Source organism: Chiloscyllium plagiosum, chromosome 9 (assembly GCF_004010195.1).
Source record: "Chiloscyllium plagiosum isolate BGI_BamShark_2017 chromosome 9, ASM401019v2, whole genome shotgun sequence".
In the NCBI taxonomy this organism is placed as follows: domain Eukaryota; kingdom Metazoa; phylum Chordata; class Chondrichthyes; order Orectolobiformes; family Hemiscylliidae; genus Chiloscyllium; species Chiloscyllium plagiosum.
In genome coordinates, this window is record NC_057718.1 from 71,094,317 (window position 1) to 71,114,727 (window position 20,411).

The window sequence follows — 20,411 nt, forward strand, 5'->3', positions numbered from 1 at the left end:
GGAGATTCTGTGGGAACAAGAGAGACTCACAGTTGGTGTGTCACCACCTAGCTGCCAGGGTTCGTGATGTCTTGGATTGTGTTTTCAGGATCCTTGAGGGAGAGGGGGAGTAGCCCCAAGTCGTGGTCCACATAGACACTAAGGGCATAGGTAGGAAAAGGGATGGGGATTTCTGGCAGAAATTCAGGAAGCCAGAGTGGAAGCTTAAAGATAGAACAGAGTTGTTATCTCTGATTTGTTGCCTATGCCACGAACTAGCGAGGCTAGGAATAGGGATAGAAAGCAGTTGAACACGTGGCCGCAGGGATGATACAGGGATAATTGGGGCTCATCCTGGGGTAGGTGGGACTTCTACAAACAGGATGGTCTACACCTGAACCAGAGGGGTACCAACATCCTAGGGGCGAACGTTGATAATGCTCTTCAGGAGGGTTTAAACTAATTCAGCAGGGGGATGGGAACCTAAATCGTAGTTCCAATGTTCAGCAGTTTGAGAGCAGTGAGGTCAAAAATAAGATTTCAAGGTCACAAAAGTGCACCAGCAAGCAGGAAGATGGTTTGAAGTTCATCAACTTCAATGCTAGGAGCATCCGGAATAATTTGGATGAACTTGCAGCATGGGTTGGTATCTGGGACTTCAATGTTGTGGCCTTTTCAGAGACATGGATAGAGCAGGGACAGGAATGGCTGATGCAGGTTTTGGGACCTAGATGTTTCAGTAACAACAGTAACAATGGTGTGGCTTAGTTAGTCAAGGACAATTTTACGGTGGCAGAAAGGACGTTTGAGGTACGTCTACTCAGGTAGTATAAGCTGAGGTTAGAAACAGGAAAGGACAGGCCACTCTGTTGGGAGTTTTGTATAGGCCTCCGAATAGTTACAGAGATGGTAGTTGTTATGGGGGACTTTAACTTTCCAAACATTGATGGGAATACTGTTTATAGAGTATTTTAGATGGGTTCGTTTTTGTCCAATGTGTGCAGGAGGGTTTCCTAACACAGTATGTAGGCAAGCCAGCAAGGGACAAGGCCACATTGGATTTGGTACTGAGTAATTGGTGTTAGATTTGGAGGTAGATGAGCACTTTGGTGATAGTAACCACAATTCGGTTATGTTTATTTTAGCACTAGAAAGGGATAGGTATACACCACAGGGCAAGAGTTATTGCTGGTGGAAAGACAATTATGATGCAATTGGGCAAGATTTAGGAGGCACACGAGGGGGAAGGAAATTGCAGGTGATGGGCACAATTGAAATGTGGAGCTTATTCAAGGAACAGCTACTGCATGTCCTTGATAAGTATGTACCTGTCAGACAGGAAAGAAGAGGTCGAGCGAAGGAGCGATGGTTTACTAAAGAAGTTGAATTTCTTGTCAAGACGAAGAAGAAAGCTTATGTTAGGATGAGACATGAAGGCTCAGTTAGGCAATTGAGAGTTACAAATTAGCCAGGAAAGACCGAAAGAGAAAGCTAAGAAGATCCATGAGAAGTCCTTGGCAGATAGGATCAAGGAAAACCCTAAAGCTTTCTATAGGTATGTCAGGAATAAAAGAATGACAAGAGTAAGATTAGGGTCAATCAAGTACAGTAGTGGGAAGTTGTGCGTGGAGTCCGAGGAGATAGGAGAAAGAAGGCTAAATGAATATTTTTCGTGAGTATTCACACTTGAAAAATACAATGTTGTCGCGGAAAATACTGAGATACAGACTACTAGACTAAACAGGATTGAGGTTCACAAGGAAGAGGTGTTAGCAATTTTGGAAAGTGCGAAAATACATAAGTCCTCTGGGCTAGATGGGAGTTACTCTTGGATTCTCTGGGAAGCCAGGAAGGAGATTGCAGAGCCTTTGACTTTGATCTTTATGTCATTGCCTACAGGAATAGTGCCAGAAGAATGGAGGACAGCAAGTGTTGCCCCCTTGTTCAAGAAGGGGAGTAGACAAGCGAGCCTTACTTTGGATGTGGGTAAAGTGTTAGTAAAGGTTATAAGAGATATGATTTGTAATCATCTAGAGAGGAGTAAGTTGATTAGGGATAGTCAATTTGCAGATGACACTAAGGTCAGCGGAGTTGTGGATAGTGCCGAAGGATTTTGCAGGTTACAAAGGGACACAGATAAATTGCAGAGCTGGGCTGAGAGGTGGTAAATAGAGTTTAGAACATAGAACATTATAGTGCAGTATAGGCCCTTCGGCCCTCGGTGTTACACTGACCGGTGGAACCAATCTGAAGGAGAAAGTGAGGTCTGCAGATGCTGGAGATCAGAGCTCAAAAATGTGTTGCTGGAAAAGCGCAGCAGGTCAGGCAGCATCCAGGGAACAGGAGAATCGACGTTTCGGGCATAAGCCCGAAGAAGGGCTTATGCCCAAAACGTCGATTCTCCTGTTCCCTGGATGCTGCCTGACCTGCTGCGCTTTTCCAGCAACACATTTTCAGAACCAATCTGAAGCCCAGCTAACCTATGCTATTCCATTTGCATCCAGATGTCATGGTAAGATTCTTGGTAGTATAGATGAGCAGAGAGATCTCGTTATCCAGGTACACATATCCCTGAAAGTTGCCACCCAGGTTGATGGGGTTTGTTAAGAAGGCATACGGTGTGTTAGCTTTACTTGGTAGAGGGATTAAGTTTGAGAGCTGCAAGGTCATGTTATATCTGTACAAAATTCTGGTGCTGCCACGCTTGAAGTATTGTGTGCAGTTCTGGTCACCACATTATAGGAAAGATGTGGAAGGTTTGGAAAGGGTTCAGAGGAGATTTACTAGGAAGTTGCCTGGTATGGAGCAAAGGTCTAATGAGGAAAGGCTGAGGGACTTGAGGCTGTTTTCATTAGAGAGAAGGTTGAGAGGTGCCTTAATTGAGACATATAAGATAATCGGAGGATTAGATAAGGTTAGATATAGGACAGATGTTAGAGCAGTTTCTTTACTCACGTGACATGGTAGGGGTGTGGCATGCCCCACCTGTAACACTAGTAGACTCTCCAACTTTTAGGGTATTTAAATTATCATTGAATAAACATATGGATGAAAATGGAATAGTGTAGGATAGATGGGCTTCAGATTGGTTCCACAGGTCGATGCAACATCAAGGGCCCAAGGGCCTGTACTGCGCTGGAATGTTCTATGTTATAAAGAGGTCCTAAATTTGCCAAGAAAGTTTAGAATAACAGAAGAAGGAGAAAATTCTGGAACTGGCAGACAGTCTAAAATTGGGTTTAACTAGAGATAATAGGAAAGCTAAAATTGTAACAGAATTCACCAAGCAGTTAGGTATATCAGAGAAACAGTCAAGTACAGTGGAGTAGAGGGAATTAAATTGCAAATGAGATAATTAGAGTCAGACGATTGAGATAGGAAAAGAAGGAAGCAGAGGAAAAAGTTAAAAAAGAAAGAGAGAAGAAGGGGAGAAAGAATTTGAACTTCAGAAGTTGGCAATTAGACAGGAAAGTCAATGTAACAGGATGGAGGGGAAGGTAGAAGGTAGGCTAAGTGAGGAGGATAAGAAACAAAAACTGCAGCTGCTGGAATCCAAAGTACTCAAACAGGAGGTTGGAAGAACACACAGCAAGCCAGGCAGCATTCGGGGTTGCACAAGTCAATGTTTCAAGTATAACCCTTCTACAGGACGGGATGCGGGGGTAGAGGGAGCTACAGATAAAGAGGTGGGATGGGATGGGGTGGGGAGAGGAGCAGGTAGTGAGTACAATCTAGTTAGTCGATGGTGTAAGACAAGGCGTAGGTCCATCACCTTCTGCCTGGGCAGCCTACAGCCCTGAGTACTTAACATTAAGTTCTCGAATTTCAAATAACCTTCCTAACCATCCCCCGGCTACCTTTCCAGTCCTTTCTCCTCCCTTCCATTCAACCTACTGACCCTTCTTTCCAGCCACTGACCAGATTCATCCCTCCCATCAACCAACTAGGTCATACCCACTACCTGTGTTCACCTATCACTACCTCACCATTCTTTTGCTCTCCCCACCATACCCTGCAACCCCCTTTATCTGAATCACCCCCTACCCCTAGATCTAGTCCTGAAGAAATTGGCTAAACAAATGAATTGGCCAGAGACTGCATGGGTAATGTTAATTCAGACCAAGTTGGTAGGCAGGGCTAGTGAGGCAAGATTAGAGTGGTGCTGGAAAAGCACAGCAGGTCAACAGCATCTGAGGAGCAGGAAAATCAACCTATTGGGCAAAAGCCCTTCATCAGGATTCTTAATGAAGGGCTTTTGCCTGAAACATCGCTTTTCCAGCACCACTCTAATCTTGACTCTAATCTCCAGCATCTGCAGTACCCACTTCTTCCTAGGGATAGTGAGGCATTTGCAATGCTGTTAAAGGAGGTGTCAGAAGAATTAGTAAAAAAGACTATTTTGAATGCCTACAATTGGTACTAGAAGCATATAGACAATAGTTCAGAAGTGTAAGTAAGGAACCAGGTCAGACTTAAATTGAGTTGGAAAGAATTAAACAGAGCAACTTCAATAGATGGAAGAGAGTACTAAAGATAAAGAACTCATGAGGCTCTTAGAGATATTGTTCTGGAAGAGTTTAAAAATTCACTTCCATAAGTGATAAGAACTCATGTGGAGGAACAGAAAGTTCTAACAGCGAGAAGAGCCGCAGAGATGGCAGATGTATATGCATTAATGCATAAATCAACATCTAGCTTCCAACAGCAATTTCATTGCATGAGGGATAGAAATTGGGAAAGAGGGAGATTCTTCAATGAGAAATAAAAATTAGATCACATTAGGAACAGCTTTTCACAGGTGAGAAACGAATCCCCAGAGGGTGGAAAATAGGTGAAAGACATCAAATGTTTTCACTGCAATAGAGTGGGACACATGAGGTCACAGTGCTGATAGTTTAAGAAAGGCACTGGGAAAAAGGATTTGCTAAAAGAGGCTAAACCAATGACATTACTGGTAACTAGTAGGAAATCCTAAGAGAAGTCAAGGAGCTGCAGGAGAGTGCACAGCCTGGATAATAAGAGAGTGCCAAATCTTTACAAAGAATTCACATGTGGGGGTAAGGTTTACTCAGGAAGAATGGGAGAGAAGGTTAAGATGTCAAAAGATTGAGAGATAAGGGAGCTATTCAGTCTCTAATACAGAGATGAAAGTATTTGCACACCTGGGACAATCTACAGGATAAATGGAGAGAGGTTTAGCATTTCTTCGTATAAGATAAGGTTACAAAGTCCAATCAAGACTGGGGAAGTGACAGTGGGAGCGATTGAAAGAGTGTCTATTCCAGGAATAGTTTGTTCTTGGAAACAACCCAGCAGGATCAAAGTTGGGAGTGATGCCGCTTGTGGTGGAGAAACTGAAAGAAAGCCAGGGAACTAATAAGTTAAGAGAAAAATATCCTGGAACATTTCCAAACTGTGTGGTAACAAAATTCCACAGTTATAAGTTAAAGCAAGAAGGAAAAAAATCAAAGAGAAAGACAAAGGATTTGAGGTCCAGTTAGCTGACACCCTGTTTGAGGAAATGGTAAAGGGAAAACCAAAGCAGGTAGAGGATCAGACAGAAGGGTTTAGTTCGAAAAATTAATGGAGTTACAGCAAAAAGATGAGACAATAAAAGACTTGTATCATAAAGCCGACACAGCAAAGGAATCAGAGCGTATTCCCCAGTATTATTATCTCAAGGATAGAATCCGAAATCAAAAATGGAGACCTCGGCAGGTTAGTACAGAGGAAAAATAGGTGGAAGTGCGCCAGATTGTGTAGCATACAAACAGGAAGTATTATGGGAGTACATGAATTACCTGTAGGAGGTCAACTAGGAGTGAGGAAAGCTCAGACGAAGATACAAAAGCATTTCTATTGGCCTGAATTACACAAGGTTATGATTGAATTTTATCATACCTGTCATAAAGGTCAAATGGTAGGAAAGCCATAGGCAGTAATAAAACTGCCTTTGGATAGGGAACAGGAGAAACAGCTACTAGTTACTGCACCTCAGAGTGAGGAATCAAATCCAGAAGATTTGGATTTTGATATGCCTCAGAGTAAACTGACTAATAGGTATGGAGAGGATAGTAAGCTGTTTGTTTCAGAATCAGAGAACTGATTTGAAAGGCTTGTTGCAGTGATGAGGACATGTGTAGTAATAGAATGGGGAGGACTAATATAATACATTGATGTAGGGAATGCTGTTCTGAAAAGACAACACCCCTACATGCTTAATCGTCCCAAAACAGCACAGGTACAAAAGAAAGTGGAAGCGATGTTCCAAGAAGACATCATCGAACTGGGTCAAAGCAAGTGCAGCTTGCCAACTGTGTTGGTTCCAAAGCCTGACGGTACTCAATGGTTCTCCGTGGATTTTCGGAAGGTCAATGCCGTAACTCCATCGGCCTCATACCCAACTGCACGCTGGAAGACTATATAGAAAATGTTGAACAAGCCACTTCCATCACCAAATTGGACTTACTGCGTGGTTACTGGCAAGTTTCCTTGTTGAAGACAGTGAAAGAATTTTCTGCGTTTGTAACCCCAAATGGGCTATATCAATTTAAAGTAATGCCCTTTGGAATGAAGAACATACCAGCCACATTTCAAACACTTTTGTAGAGAATTGTGGCAGGATTAACCAATTGTGCCATTTACACAGATAACTTAGGGACTGGGAACAGACATTCGAAGAAAGATCACATGGTGTATCTGGCAGAAGCCTTTGAAAAACTGTAGGAGGCAAAACTGGTTATAAATTTAGCAAAAACTGAATTCGTAAAGGCAGAAGTGACGTCCTTGGGACACAACATCGTTCATGGGAGGATGACCCCGAGGAACACAAAGATGAAGGCCATCGATAAATTTCCAAGACCATCCTCGAACAAACAGGTGCTTCAATTTTTGGGACTGAGCAGATTCTACTGGAGGTTGGTACCACTGATAGATTTACTAAAAAAGAACATGGACTTTCAGTGGAGAGAACAATGCCAGGAAGCATTTGAGAATTTAAAAGCTGTGTTAAACACCACACCAGTTTTAGCAACACTAAATTTCTTAAAATCCTTTAAAGTCGCAATTGATGCCAGTGATGTAGGGGTTAATTAATAGTTATGTTAATGCAGGACGATGATGGTGGAATTGAAAGGCCAATTGGTTATTTCTCAAAGAAACTCAATATCCACCAGAGAAAATACTCCACCATTGAAAAAGCGTTATTGAGTTTGGCACTGGCCTTACAACATTTTAATATTTAGGTTATGAAAAATATATCAGAGATGTAGTTTCCGTGGACCACAAACCTCTCAGCTTTTTGGAAAGATTTAAGGCAAAAATATGAGACTATTTCATTTGAGTCTTACATTAGAGGCTTTTAATTTACAGATTGTACATGTTGCGGGTCATAAAAATTGTTATTGCAGATGTATTATTGTGGGTTTAAAAGAAAATGTGTAGATAAGATAGAACTGGAATGGTCAAATGTTATATATGTATGCAGAATTAGTATGAAATATGTAATTTTAGATTACTGTCCTATACATCCCATGATAATGGTGCTTTAAAAGGAAAAAATAAAGCCATTGTTTTCATTATGATAGTTCATTTTTTCTTAAGGGGACAGGCTTTGTGAAGTTGGTGTGTAAAATTGTAAAATGGGAGAAGTGTATGTTGTCCCTTTAAAAGAAGATTTTTTTTATGCTAAGAGATTTAAAAAATAAATGTCTGTGGGCAACAGATGCATGTGCTCAAATTGAAATATTTGTATAAAAAAGCCCTTTAATTAGCAGGCCCAAGCAACATTTTTACTAATGAAAGTTTTAAATTAAGCCAATTGATTTAAAAATGCACCTGCAGACTAAGGAACAATTCAATTTAAATCTAATGGTGTTGACAACCTCAGACCAATCCACTTGTAAACAACATTGATAGGTCATCAAGGCTATAAAAAAAAAGGGCATTTAAAAATCAGGGAGAGCAAACTGCCATCTGCTAAGGGTCAAGAGCCCTCAGCTCTCGAAAGAAATTAGCGCTCATAGTTATCTATGTAATAGACAAAGCACATTCTAATTAATCTAAATAAAGGCATTTCAGACAGAGGAAAGTGACTGAGAAGGCGTTTTGGACAGAGGAAAACAGAGAAGAGACAAAGTTTTGGAAGATGTGTAACCTTAGCTGCAATTTCAAGAGACAACTCTATTGTGTTTATAAGTGAACCTTGTATTTTATTGGAACTGCAGACTATTAGAATTGTGTTTATAAGGGAATAGTTAGTAGCTAGAGGGGAATTGTTTGATTGTCAGTCGTTCTGTTAGTTTGATCATTGTTGGAGTTAGATTAATAAATTGTTACTTTTTGATTATAGAGTGGGTGAAAGGATTTCACTTCATTAACCACACCTTTATAACAGATTGGGGGCGAGAGATAGGTTACATGCCTTATCACACATGTTATTTTTAAAAAGGTTATGAGGCAAGGTGAGGTGAGCCTTGGTGTTAGTTATCAGAAGGCATCGACCTCCCCTTCACAAGACCCCTGAAACCCTTCCTATTTGTGTACCCATCCAAATGCCTTTTAAATATTGTAATTGTACCAGCCTCCACCACTTCCTCTGGCAGCTTATTCCATACACACACCACCCTGTAAGTTGCCCCTTAGGTTCCTTTCAAAAACCAAACAAGTTAATCTAGCTTTTGGTCCTCCAGTCATCACAAAATTTTCTAGTTATTGATTTACTCATCCAGAACATTGTCACCAACTTTGATGTCATGGTTTCTGATAAAACCACTACTCTCTCTCATTCTAGCAGTTCACCCAGTCATCTCCACTTCCACCATTGACATAATTCAAAAACAGTGTTGCCATGTCAATGCTGACATCACCAAGCCCTATATCACCACCTCCATCCTTTTTGACTCCTCCACTGTTGGTATATTATCACAACGATTACGAGATATCCAATACTGGACAACCAAAAGTTTCTTTCAATTAAATATTAGGATGAGTGAATTCAGTTTTTAGTTCCCACTCTAAATTACGTTCCTTAACTACGAACATCAACCCTCTCTCTGGCAACAGCCTGAAATGATGTTGGCATCATATTCCATACAGCCTCATACTCATACCATTAGCAAGATTGTCTATTTCCACCTTTGTAGCATTGTCTGATTTTGCTTTTTTGCTGTTGAAATCCTCATTCATGTTTTCATTACCTCAAGACTTGACAAGTGTCTAAAACATCATTACTGAAGAAATGGAAGATGAATGGGCCTTGGAAACTATCATGCAGTGATGTCCTGCAATTGAGATGACCGATGTCCAGCAACTGCAACCATCCTCCTTGGTGCTAGGTATAACTCCAATCAGCAGAGAGGGTCCCCATCTACCGATTCCCATCAACTTTAGTTTTATTAGGGTTTCCTGGTACCAGTTCTGAAGAAGGGTCACTGGATCTGAAATATTAATTCTGCTTTCTGTCCATAGATGCTACCAGACCTGCTGAGTTTTTCCAGCAACTTCTGTTTTTGACCATGGTACCTCATTTGCTCAAATGCAATCACAACATCAAGAACAGTTATGCTTACCTAATCTCTAAAACACAGCTCTTTTGTCCACTTTTGAACCAAAGCTATAATAAGATCAGAAGCTGAATAGCCCTAGCAGAATCCAGTTGAGGGTCAGTGAGCAGGTTACTGCCAATCAAACATGAATTGATAGCATTGTTGGATCTGATGGATTAGTAATTGGCTAGATTGAACTTGTCCATTAAAATGTTGTTATATAAATAAGTTGTTGTTTAGAATAATTGAGGCCCATCTCAATTATTCTAAACACAGCAGAGAAGGGTAGTGGAGAATAAATGTATTGGGACAACTGGAGTCACAGGGAGATGGCAGGATAGCAGAGAGGGGAAGGAAACCACACTGGGAAAGGCGATATTATTGTTAACAAACAATAATATTTAATGCAATATTTTTACCTGCACACGAAATCCATGGTAAACACAGAGCCAAAACAGTAGCAATGCACACAGAAAGATTGCCTGGAATAAGTCATCAAGCATTCCTGGAAACCAGCTGTTTACAAGAAATGAAAGAGGGAAGAATGGATCTAAGAAAGAAATGAAAATAGTTAAAATTGATCAGATAGAATCAATGCATATATACTTTTACATGCTTCTCATGTAAATTAGTTGCCTCGTTTATAAATTTTAGATTTGGTGATTCTTCAGACTTCAAACATACCAAACAATTCAATGAGCATTATTCAGAAGTCTCACTCTCACTTCAAACAAAATAAATTTACCTAGAGCTACACACATACAACACAATTCAAACAAAAGAAACACGTTGCAACTTCAGAATGACATTAGATTGCACTTGTTTGAAGGTTTTTAGATTGCTTACAGTGTGGAAACAGGCCCTTCAGCCCAACAAGTCCACACCGACCCTCCGAAGAACAACCCTACATTTACCCCTTCACCTAACACTACGGGCAATTTATTAAAGATCCTATTTTTTCCAAGAAATTAAGCATTGCCGATAATTCCTCATCTCCTGATGAGTCTGACTGCAAACTATAGGTAGAAATTCTTGATTTCTTGAACTCTACAGGCACAAGCTTCTGATCTCACACTCAATGTATTGCTTTTCTATTGTATGTGCAGGCATGAGTGCTTTAATCATGATCAAAATGGCATAATGGCTTTTACGCATTTTTGAGGTAAATCATTGATTAAATAATTTGATAAATGCCAGTCTAACCAAAAGAAAGAATGATTTCCCAGTGAACTTTGACAGAAGGGAGAAGTAAATTAATACCTTCTAATTCTGAAACAACCTGTCACTGTTGCATGTCTTGATCAGGTTGAGTTGAACAAGGACTTTGCTAACAGTGCTCAAGACAAAAAAATGGAAAGTACGGCTTACCTTCAAAGAATTAAAGAAAACAAATTGCCAAAAACAGAAAGGTCAAAATCAGTTAAATGAAAAAATATTGTGTGAGCTCAGAATAACTTTGTAAAAGCCTCAGAACATCATAAGAATTGATCTGAACTTTAATAAAAGGCAAATCAAGGAAAGGAAACTATAAATCATAGCACCGTTGATTCATAAGAAATTTGGCAAAATCAGTGAATATAGCTTAGTTAACCGAAGTTGAAAAGATGTGAAGTTAGAGAAACAACATTAGTCCCATGCCAAGAAGTATAACTATTGTTTGTGCATACCATTATAAAGCAGTAACAAAGGCAATAGAATGGACATCCATTTCTGTTCAATTGACCAATCTTTCATTGAAAACTTCCTCAAAGAGTGAGTAAATAAGCACTATGGAAACAAAACAAGATTTTTCAAGCATAGAACATTTCAATCGATGTCATCACAAATTTAGAAAGTAAACTTTCACAGAAAACTAAGCTTTTCAAAATTTTAACCTGACACCAATTTATACTTTTGTCCATCTCATTCAGCAACAAATCTCCAGTGGTCTTGTTCACAATTAGCAACAGTATGCATGGATAGGAACATGCAAGGTAGCGTGGTGGCTCAGTGTTTAGCACTGCTACCTTTCCATATATTGGATGACTGTTGGTGTCTGTATAGGCATTCACTGGGTGCTCTGCTTACCTCCCACAGACCAAAGGTATGTAGCTTATGTGGATTGGTCATGCTAAATTGCCCTATGGTGTTCAGGGATGTGTAGGTTAGGTGGATTAGCCATACTAAATACAAGGTTACAAAGTTAGGGTAGGGCCCCAATCCAGGTGGGATGCTTTTTGGAGAGTTAGTGCAGACTTGATGGGCCTTTCCACACTGTAGGAATTCGATGACAATGGTAAACTCAGGCAACGACTAGGAACAGTACAGCACAGAAATACCTTCGGCCTCCAAGTCTGTGGTGACACATGACACCTTTCTAAACGTATAAACCTTTTGCCTCTATGGGGCTCACATCCCTCTATTCTCTCCCCATTAATTTGTCTGACAAGATGCCCTTTTAACATTGCTATTGTATCTGCTTCTACCATCTCCTCTGGTTATGCTCTTGCGCAGAGTAAGTGCTGGGAATGCAACTCATCTCTCAAATCTCCTTTAAACTTACCCCCTTTTATCTTAACCTATGTCCCCTAGAAATTCACATTTGTACCTTGGGAAAAAGACTGCCTTTCCATTCTATCCTTGCCTCGCATAATCTTGTAAACTTCTAGGATGAAGTTGCCCCTCATCCTCTGACATTCAAGTAAAAACAAAGCAAGTTTGTCAAACCTCCCCTCACAGCCAATACCATCCAACTCAGGCAATATCCTGGTCAATTTTGTCTGTACCCTCCCCAAAGCCTTTAAATTCTTCTGGTAGCGGGGGAAGAGGACGGGGAGGAGGACGGAGAGGCGGGGAGGAGGACGGAGAGGCGGGGGCGGGCGTGCGACGAAGAGGAGGGGCGGGCGTGCGACGAAGAGGAGGGGCGGGCGTGCGACGAAGAGGAGGGGCGGGCGTGCGACGAAGAGGAGGGGCGGGCGTGCGACGAAGAGGAGGGGCGGGCGTGCGACGAAGAGGAGGGGCGGGCGTGCGACGAAGAGGAGGGGCGGGCGTGCGACGAAGAGGAGGGGCGGGCGTGCGACGAAGAGGAGGGGCGGGCGTGCGACGAAGAGGAGGGGCGGGCGTGCGACGAAGAGGAGGGGCGGGCGTGCGACGAAGAGGAGGGGCGGGCGTGCGACGAAGAGGAGGGGCGGGCGTGCGACGAAGAGGAGGGGCGGGCGTGCGACGAAGAGGAGGGGCGGGCGTGCGACGAAGAGGAGGGGCGGGCGTGCGACGAAGAGGAGGGGCGGGCGTGCGACGAAGAGGAGGGGCGGGCGTGCGACGAAGAGGAGGGGCGGGCGTGCGACGAAGAGGAGGGGCGGGCGTGCGACGAAGAGGAGGGGCGGGCGTGCGACGAAGAGGAGGGGCGGGCGTGCGACGAAGAGGAGGGGCGGGCGTGCGACGAAGAGGAGGGGCGGGCGTGCGACGAAGAGGAGGGGCGGGCGTGCGACGAAGAGGAGGGGCGGGCGTGCGACGAAGAGGAGGGGCGGGCGTGCGACGAAGAGGAGGGGCGGGCGTGCGACGAAGAGGAGGGGCGGGCGTGCGACGAAGAGGAGGGGCGGGCGTGCGACGAAGAGGAGGGGCGGGCGTGCGACGAAGAGGAGGGGCGGGCGTGCGACGAAGAGGAGGGGCGGGCGTGCGACGAAGAGGAGGGGCGGGCGTGCGACGAAGAGGAGGGGCGGGCGTGCGACGAAGAGGAGGGGCGGGCGTGCGACGAAGAGGAGGGGCGGGCGTGCGACGAAGAGGAGGGGCGGGCGTGCGACGAAGAGGAGGGGCGGGCGTGCGACGAAGAGGAGGGGCGGGCGTGCGACGAAGAGGAGGGGCGGGCGTGCGACGAAGAGGAGGGGCGGGCGTGCGACGAAGAGGAGGGGCGGGCGTGCGACGAAGAGGAGGGGCGGGCGTGCGACGAAGAGGAGGGGCGGGCGTGCGACGAAGAGGAGGGGCGGGCGTGCGACGAAGAGGAGGGGCGGGCGTGCGACGAAGAGGAGGGGCGGGCGTGCGACGAAGAGGAGGGGCGGGCGTGCGACGAAGAGGAGGGGCGGGCGTGCGACGAAGAGGAGGGGCGGGCGTGCGACGAAGAGGAGGGGCGGGCGTGCGACGAAGAGGAGGGGCGGGCGTGCGACGAAGAGGAGGGGCGGGCGTGCGACGAAGAGGAGGGGCGGGCGTGCGACGAAGAGGAGGGGCGGGCGTGCGACGAAGAGGAGGGGCGGGCGTGCGACGAAGAGGAGGGGCGGGCGTGCGACGAAGAGGAGGGGCGGGCGTGCGACGAAGAGGAGGGGCGGGCGTGCGACGAAGAGGAGGGGCGGGCGTGCGACGAAGAGGAGGGGCGGGCGTGCGACGAAGAGGAGGGGCGGGCGTGCGACGAAGAGGAGGGGCGGGCGTGCGACGAAGAGGAGGGGCGGGCGTGCGACGAAGAGGAGGGGCGGGCGTGCGACGAAGAGGAGGGGCGGGCGTGCGACGAAGAGGAGGGGCGGGCGTGCGACGAAGAGGAGGGGCGGGCGTGCGACGAAGAGGAGGGGCGGGCGTGCGACGAAGAGGAGGGGCGGGCGTGCGACGAAGAGGAGGGGCGGGCGTGCGACGAAGAGGAGGGGCGGGCGTGCGACGAAGAGGAGGGGCGGGCGTGCGACGAAGAGGAGGGGCGGGCGTGCGACGAAGAGGAGGGGCGGGCGTGCGACGAAGAGGAGGGGCGGGCGTGCGACGAAGAGGAGGGGCGGGCGTGCGACGAAGAGGAGGGGCGGGCGTGCGACGAAGAGGAGGGGCGGGCGTGCGACGAAGAGGAGGGGCGGGCGTGCGACGAAGAGGAGGGGCGGGCGTGCGACGAAGAGGAGGGGCGGGCGTGCGACGAAGAGGAGGGGCGGGCGTGCGACGAAGAGGAGGGGCGGGCGTGCGACGAAGAGGAGGGGCGGGCGTGCGACGAAGAGGAGGGGCGGGCGTGCGACGAAGAGGAGGGGCGGGCGTGCGACGAAGAGGAGGGGCGGGCGTGCGACGAAGAGGAGGGGCGGGCGTGCGACGAAGAGGAGGGGCGGGCGTGCGACGAAGAGGAGGGGCGGGCGTGCGACGAAGAGGAGGGGCGGGCGTGCGACGAAGAGGAGGGGCGGGCGTGCGACGAAGAGGAGGGGCGGGCGTGCGACGAAGAGGAGGGGCGGGCGTGCGACGAAGAGGAGGGGCGGGCGTGCGACGAAGAGGAGGGGCGGGCGTGCGACGAAGAGGAGGGGCGGGCGTGCGACGAAGAGGAGGGGCGGGCGTGCGACGAAGAGGAGGGGCGGGCGTGCGACGAAGAGGAGGGGCGGGCGTGCGACGAAGAGGAGGGGCGGGCGTGCGACGAAGAGGAGGGGCGGGCGTGCGACGAAGAGGAGGGGCGGGCGTGCGACGAAGAGGAGGGGCGGGCGTGCGACGAAGAGGAGGGGCGGGCGTGCGACGAAGAGGAGGGGCGGGCGTGCGACGAAGAGGAGGGGCGGGCGTGCGACGAAGAGGAGGGGCGGGCGTGCGACGAAGAGGAGGGGCGGGCGTGCGACGAAGAGGAGGGGCGGGCGTGCGACGAAGAGGAGGGGCGGGCGTGCGACGAAGAGGAGGGGCGGGCGTGCGACGAAGAGGAGGGGCGGGCGTGCGACGAAGAGGAGGGGCGGGCGTGCGACGAAGAGGAGGGGCGGGCGTGCGACGAAGAGGAGGGGCGGGCGTGCGACGAAGAGGAGGGGCGGGCGTGCGACGAAGAGGAGGGGCGGGCGTGCGACGAAGAGGAGGGGCGGGCGTGCGACGAAGAGGAGGGGCGGGCGTGCGACGAAGAGGAGGGGCGGGCGTGCGACGAAGAGGAGGGGCGGGCGTGCGACGAAGAGGAGGGGCGGGCGTGCGACGAAGAGGAGGGGCGGGCGTGCGACGAAGAGGAGGGGCGGGCGTGCGACGAAGAGGAGGGGCGGGCGTGCGACGAAGAGGAGGGGCGGGCGTGCGACGAAGAGGAGGGGCGGGCGTGCGACGAAGAGGAGGGGCGGGCGTGCGACGAAGAGGAGGGGCGGGCGTGCGACGAAGAGGAGGGGCGGGCGTGCGACGAAGAGGAGGGGCGGGCGTGCGACGAAGAGGAGGGGCGGGCGTGCGACGAAGAGGAGGGGCGGGCGTGCGACGAAGAGGAGGGGCGGGCGTGCGACGAAGAGGAGGGGCGGGCGTGCGACGAAGAGGAGGGGCGGGCGTGCGACGAAGAGGAGGGGCGGGCGTGCGACGAAGAGGAGGGGCGGGCGTGCGACGAAGAGGAGGGGCGGGCGTGCGACGAAGAGGAGGGGCGGGCGTGCGACGAAGAGGAGGGGCGGGCGTGCGACGAAGAGGAGGGGCGGGCGTGCGACGAAGAGGAGGGGCGGGCGTGCGACGAAGAGGAGGGGCGGGCGTGCGACGAAGAGGAGGGGCGGGCGTGCGACGAAGAGGAGGGGCGGGCGTGCGACGAAGAGGAGGGGCGGGCGTGCGACGAAGAGGAGGGGCGGGCGTGCGACGAAGAGGAGGGGCGGGCGTGCGACGAAGAGGAGGGGCGGGCGTGCGACGAAGAGGAGGGGCGGGCGTGCGACGAAGAGGAGGGGCGGGCGTGCGACGAAGAGGAGGGGCGGGCGTGCGACGAAGAGGAGGGGCGGGCGTGCGACGAAGAGGAGGGGCGGGCGTGCGACGAAGAGGAGGGGCGGGCGTGCGACGAAGAGGAGGGGCGGGCGTGCGACGAAGAGGAGGGGCGGGCGTGCGACGAAGAGGAGGGGCGGGCGTGCGACGAAGAGGAGGGGCGGGCGTGCGACGAAGAGGAGGGGCGGGCGTGCGACGAAGAGGAGGGGCGGGCGTGCGACGAAGAGGAGGGGCGGGCGTGCGACGAAGAGGAGGGGCGGGCGTGCGACGAAGAGGAGGGGCGGGCGTGCGACGAAGAGGAGGGGCGGGCGTGCGACGAAGAGGAGGGGCGGGCGTGCGACGAAGAGGAGGGGCGGGCGTGCGACGAAGAGGAGGGGCGGGCGTGCGACGAAGAGGAGGGGCGGGCGTGCGACGAAGAGGAGGGGCGGGCGTGCGACGAAGAGGAGGGGCGGGCGTGCGACGAAGAGGAGGGGCGGGCGTGCGACGAAGAGGAGGGGCGGGCGTGCGACGAAGAGGAGGGGCGGGCGTGCGACGAAGAGGAGGGGCGGGCGTGCGACGAAGAGGAGGGGCGGGCGTGCGACGAAGAGGAGGGGCGGGCGTGCGACGAAGAGGAGGGGCGGGCGTGCGACGAAGAGGAGGGGCGGGCGTGCGACGAAGAGGAGGGGCGGGCGTGCGACGAAGAGGAGGGGCGGGCGTGCGACGAAGAGGAGGGGCGGGCGTGCGACGAAGAGGAGGGGCGGGCGTGCGACGAAGAGGAGGGGCGGGCGTGCGACGAAGAGGAGGGGCGGGCGTGCGACGAAGAGGAGGGGCGGGCGTGCGACGAAGAGGAGGGGCGGGCGTGCGACGAAGAGGAGGGGCGGGCGTGCGACGAAGAGGAGGGGCGGGCGTGCGACGAAGAGGAGGGGCGGGCGTGCGACGAAGAGGAGGGGCGGGCGTGCGACGAAGAGGAGGGGCGGGCGTGCGACGAAGAGGAGGGGCGGGCGTGCGACGAAGAGGAGGGGCGGGCGTGCGACGAAGAGGAGGGGCGGGCGTGCGACGAAGAGGAGGGGCGGGCGTGCGACGAAGAGGAGGGGCGGGCGTGCGACGAAGAGGAGGGGCGGGCGTGCGACGAAGAGGAGGGGCGGGCGTGCGACGAAGAGGAGGGGCGGGCGTGCGACGAAGAGGAGGGGCGGGCGTGCGACGAAGAGGAGGGGCGGGCGTGCGACGAAGAGGAGGGGCGGGCGTGCGACGAAGAGGAGGGGCGGGCGTGCGACGAAGAGGAGGGGCGGGCGTGCGACGAAGAGGAGGGGCGGGCGTGCGACGAAGAGGAGGGGCGGGCGTGCGACGAAGAGGAGGGGCGGGCGTGCGACGAAGAGGAGGGGCGGGCGTGCGACGAAGAGGAGGGGCGGGCGTGCGACGAAGAGGAGGGGCGGGCGTGCGACGAAGAGGAGGGGCGGGCGTGCGACGAAGAGGAGGGGCGGGCGTGCGACGAAGAGGAGGGGCGGGCGTGCGACGAAGAGGAGGGGCGGGCGTGCGACGAAGAGGAGGGGCGGGCGTGCGACGAAGAGGAGGGGCGGGCGTGCGACGAAGAGGAGGGGCGGGCGTGCGACGAAGAGGAGGGGCGGGCGTGCGACGAAGAGGAGGGGCGGGCGTGCGACGAAGAGGAGGGGCGGGCGTGCGACGAAGAGGAGGGGCGGGCGTGCGACGAAGAGGAGGGGCGGGCGTGCGACGAAGAGGAGGGGCGGGCGTGCGACGAAGAGGAGGGGCGGGCGTGCGACGAAGAGGAGGGGCGGGCGTGCGACGAAGAGGAGGGGCGGGCGTGCGACGAAGAGGAGGGGCGGGCGTGCGACGAAGAGGAGGGGCGGGCGTGCGACGAAGAGGAGGGGCGGGCGTGCGACGAAGAGGAGGGGCGGGCGTGCGACGAAGAGGAGGGGCGGGCGTGCGACGAAGAGGAGGGGCGGGCGTGCGACGAAGAGGAGGGGCGGGCGTGCGACGAAGAGGAGGGGCGGGCGTGCGACGAAGAGGAGGGGCGGGCGTGCGACGAAGAGGAGGGGCGGGCGTGCGACGAAGAGGAGGGGCGGGCGTGCGACGAAGAGGAGGGGCGGGCGTGCGACGAAGAGGAGGGGCGGGCGTGCGACGAAGAGGAGGGGCGGGCGTGCGACGAAGAGGAGGGGCGGGCGTGCGACGAAGAGGAGGGGCGGGCGTGCGACGAAGAGGAGGGGCGGGCGTGCGACGAAGAGGAGGGGCGGGCGTGCGACGAAGAGGAGGGGCGGGCGTGCGACGAAGAGGAGGGGCGGGCGTGCGACGAAGAGGAGGGGCGGGCGTGCGACGAAGAGGAGGGGCGGGCGTGCGACGAAGAGGAGGGGCGGGCGTGCGACGAAGAGGAGGGGCGGGCGTGCGACGAAGAGGAGGGGCGGGCGTGCGACGAAGAGGAGGGGCGGGCGTGCGACGAAGAGGAGGGGCGGGCGTGCGACGAAGAGGAGGGGCGGGCGTGCGACGAAGAGGAGGGGCGGGCGTGCGACGAAGAGGAGGGGCGGGCGTGCGACGAAGAGGAGGGGCGGGCGTGCGACGAAGAGGAGGGGCGGGCGTGCGACGAAGAGGAGGGGCGGGCGTGCGACGAAGAGGAGGGGCGGGCGTGCGACGAAGAGGAGGGGCGGGCGTGCGACGAAGAGGAGGGGCGGGCCGTGTCACAAATTTGCGGTGTCACAAAACTGTGAGGTGTTGCATTTTGGAAAAGCAAATCAGAGCAGGACTTATACACTTATTGAGTGAGGTCCTGGGGAGATTTGCTGAACAGATTGCAGGTTCATCGTTCCTTCAAAGTAGAGTTGCAGGATGTGAACATAGAAGGTATAGTGAGTAAGTTTGCAGATGACACTAAAATTGGAGGTGTACTGGACAGCAAAGGTTACCTCAGATTATAATGGGATCTTGTACAGATGGGCCAATGGGCTGAGGAATGGCAGATGGAGTTTAATTTGGATGACTGTGAGGTGTTGCATTTTGGAAAAGCAAATCAGAGCAGGACTTATACACTTAATGGGTGAGATCCTGGGGAGATTTGCTGAACAAAGAGACCTTGGATTGCAGGTTCATCTTTCCTTGAAAGTAGAGTCGCAGTATAGTGAAGACGGCATTTTGTATGCTTTCCTTTACTGGTCAGAGCATTGAGTATCGGAGTTGGGAGGTCATGTTGTGGCTTGCAGGTTATTGGTTAGGCCACTGTTGGAATATTGTATGCAATTAGTGAAGACGGCATTTTGTATGCTTTCCTTTACTGGTCAGAGCATTGAGTATCGGAGTTGGGAGATCATGTTGTGGCTGTGCAGGTTATTAGTTAGGCCACTGTTGGAATATTGTATGCAATTTTGGTCTCCTTCCTATCATACTGATGTTGTGAAACTTGAAAGGGTTCAGAAAAGATTTACAAGGATGTTGCCAGGGTTGGAGGATTTGAGCTGTAAGGGAGAGGTTGAATAGGCTGGGGCTATGTTCCCTGGAGCATCAGAGGCTGAGCGGTGACTTTGGAGAGGTATGTAAAATCATATGGGGCACAGATACGATAAACAGACAAGGTCTTTTCCCTGGAGTGGGGGAGTCCAGTACTAGAGGGCATAGGTTCATGAAGAGAGGGAAAAGATATAAAAGGGAACTAAGGGGCAACGTTTTCATGCAGAGGGTGGTGCATGTATGGAATACGCTGCCACAGGAAGTGGTGGAGGCTGGTACCATTGAAAGGCATCTGGATGAGTATCCGAATAGAAAAGGTGTCGAGGGATATGTGCCAACTAGATCAGGTTAGGATATCTGGTCGGCATGGACGATTTGGACCAAATGGTCTGTTTCCGTGTTGTACATCTCTGACTCTATGAACTCATCTACTATGTCTATTGCTCTTGATGTGGTCTTCTCTACATTGGGGAGACAGGATGCCAACTCGTGGAATGTTTCAAAGAACATCTCTGAGACACAAGCACCAAACAACCCCACTGCTCTGTGGCCAACAACTCTCCCTCCCAGTACCTGCCTGTCAAGGATATGCAAGTCTTGGCCTCCTCCACCGCCAAATTGTAGTCACCTGATACCTGGAGAAGAACCCCTCATCTTCTGCCTTGGGACCCTCCAACCACACAGCATCAATGTCAATTTCACCAGTTTCCTCATCTCCCCGCCACCCACCTCATCACAGATCTAATCCTCCAACTTTGCACCACCATCTTGAACTGCCCATCTGTCCATCTTCTTTCCTACCTATCCACTCCACCTTCCACTCTGACATATCACCATCACCTCCCATCTGCA

At 51.8% G+C, this 20,411-nt stretch overlaps 1 protein-coding gene across 6 annotated transcripts in view; it reads right to left on the reverse strand.

Moving 5' to 3' along the window:
• Positions 1-20,411, reverse strand: part of tmem181 (transmembrane protein 181) — a 248,170-nt gene that overhangs the window by 50,655 nt on the left and 177,104 nt on the right. For all 6 annotated transcript variants that reach the window (XM_043696179.1, XM_043696185.1, XM_043696182.1 and 3 more), the window contains 2 exons: positions 11,192-11,291; positions 9,944-10,074 (listed from right to left, as the gene is read on the reverse strand). In XM_043696179.1, coding sequence (XP_043552114.1) covers positions 9,944-10,074; positions 11,192-11,291 — 231 coding nt within the window. The remainder of the gene's footprint in view (positions 1-9,943; positions 10,075-11,191; positions 11,292-20,411) is intronic.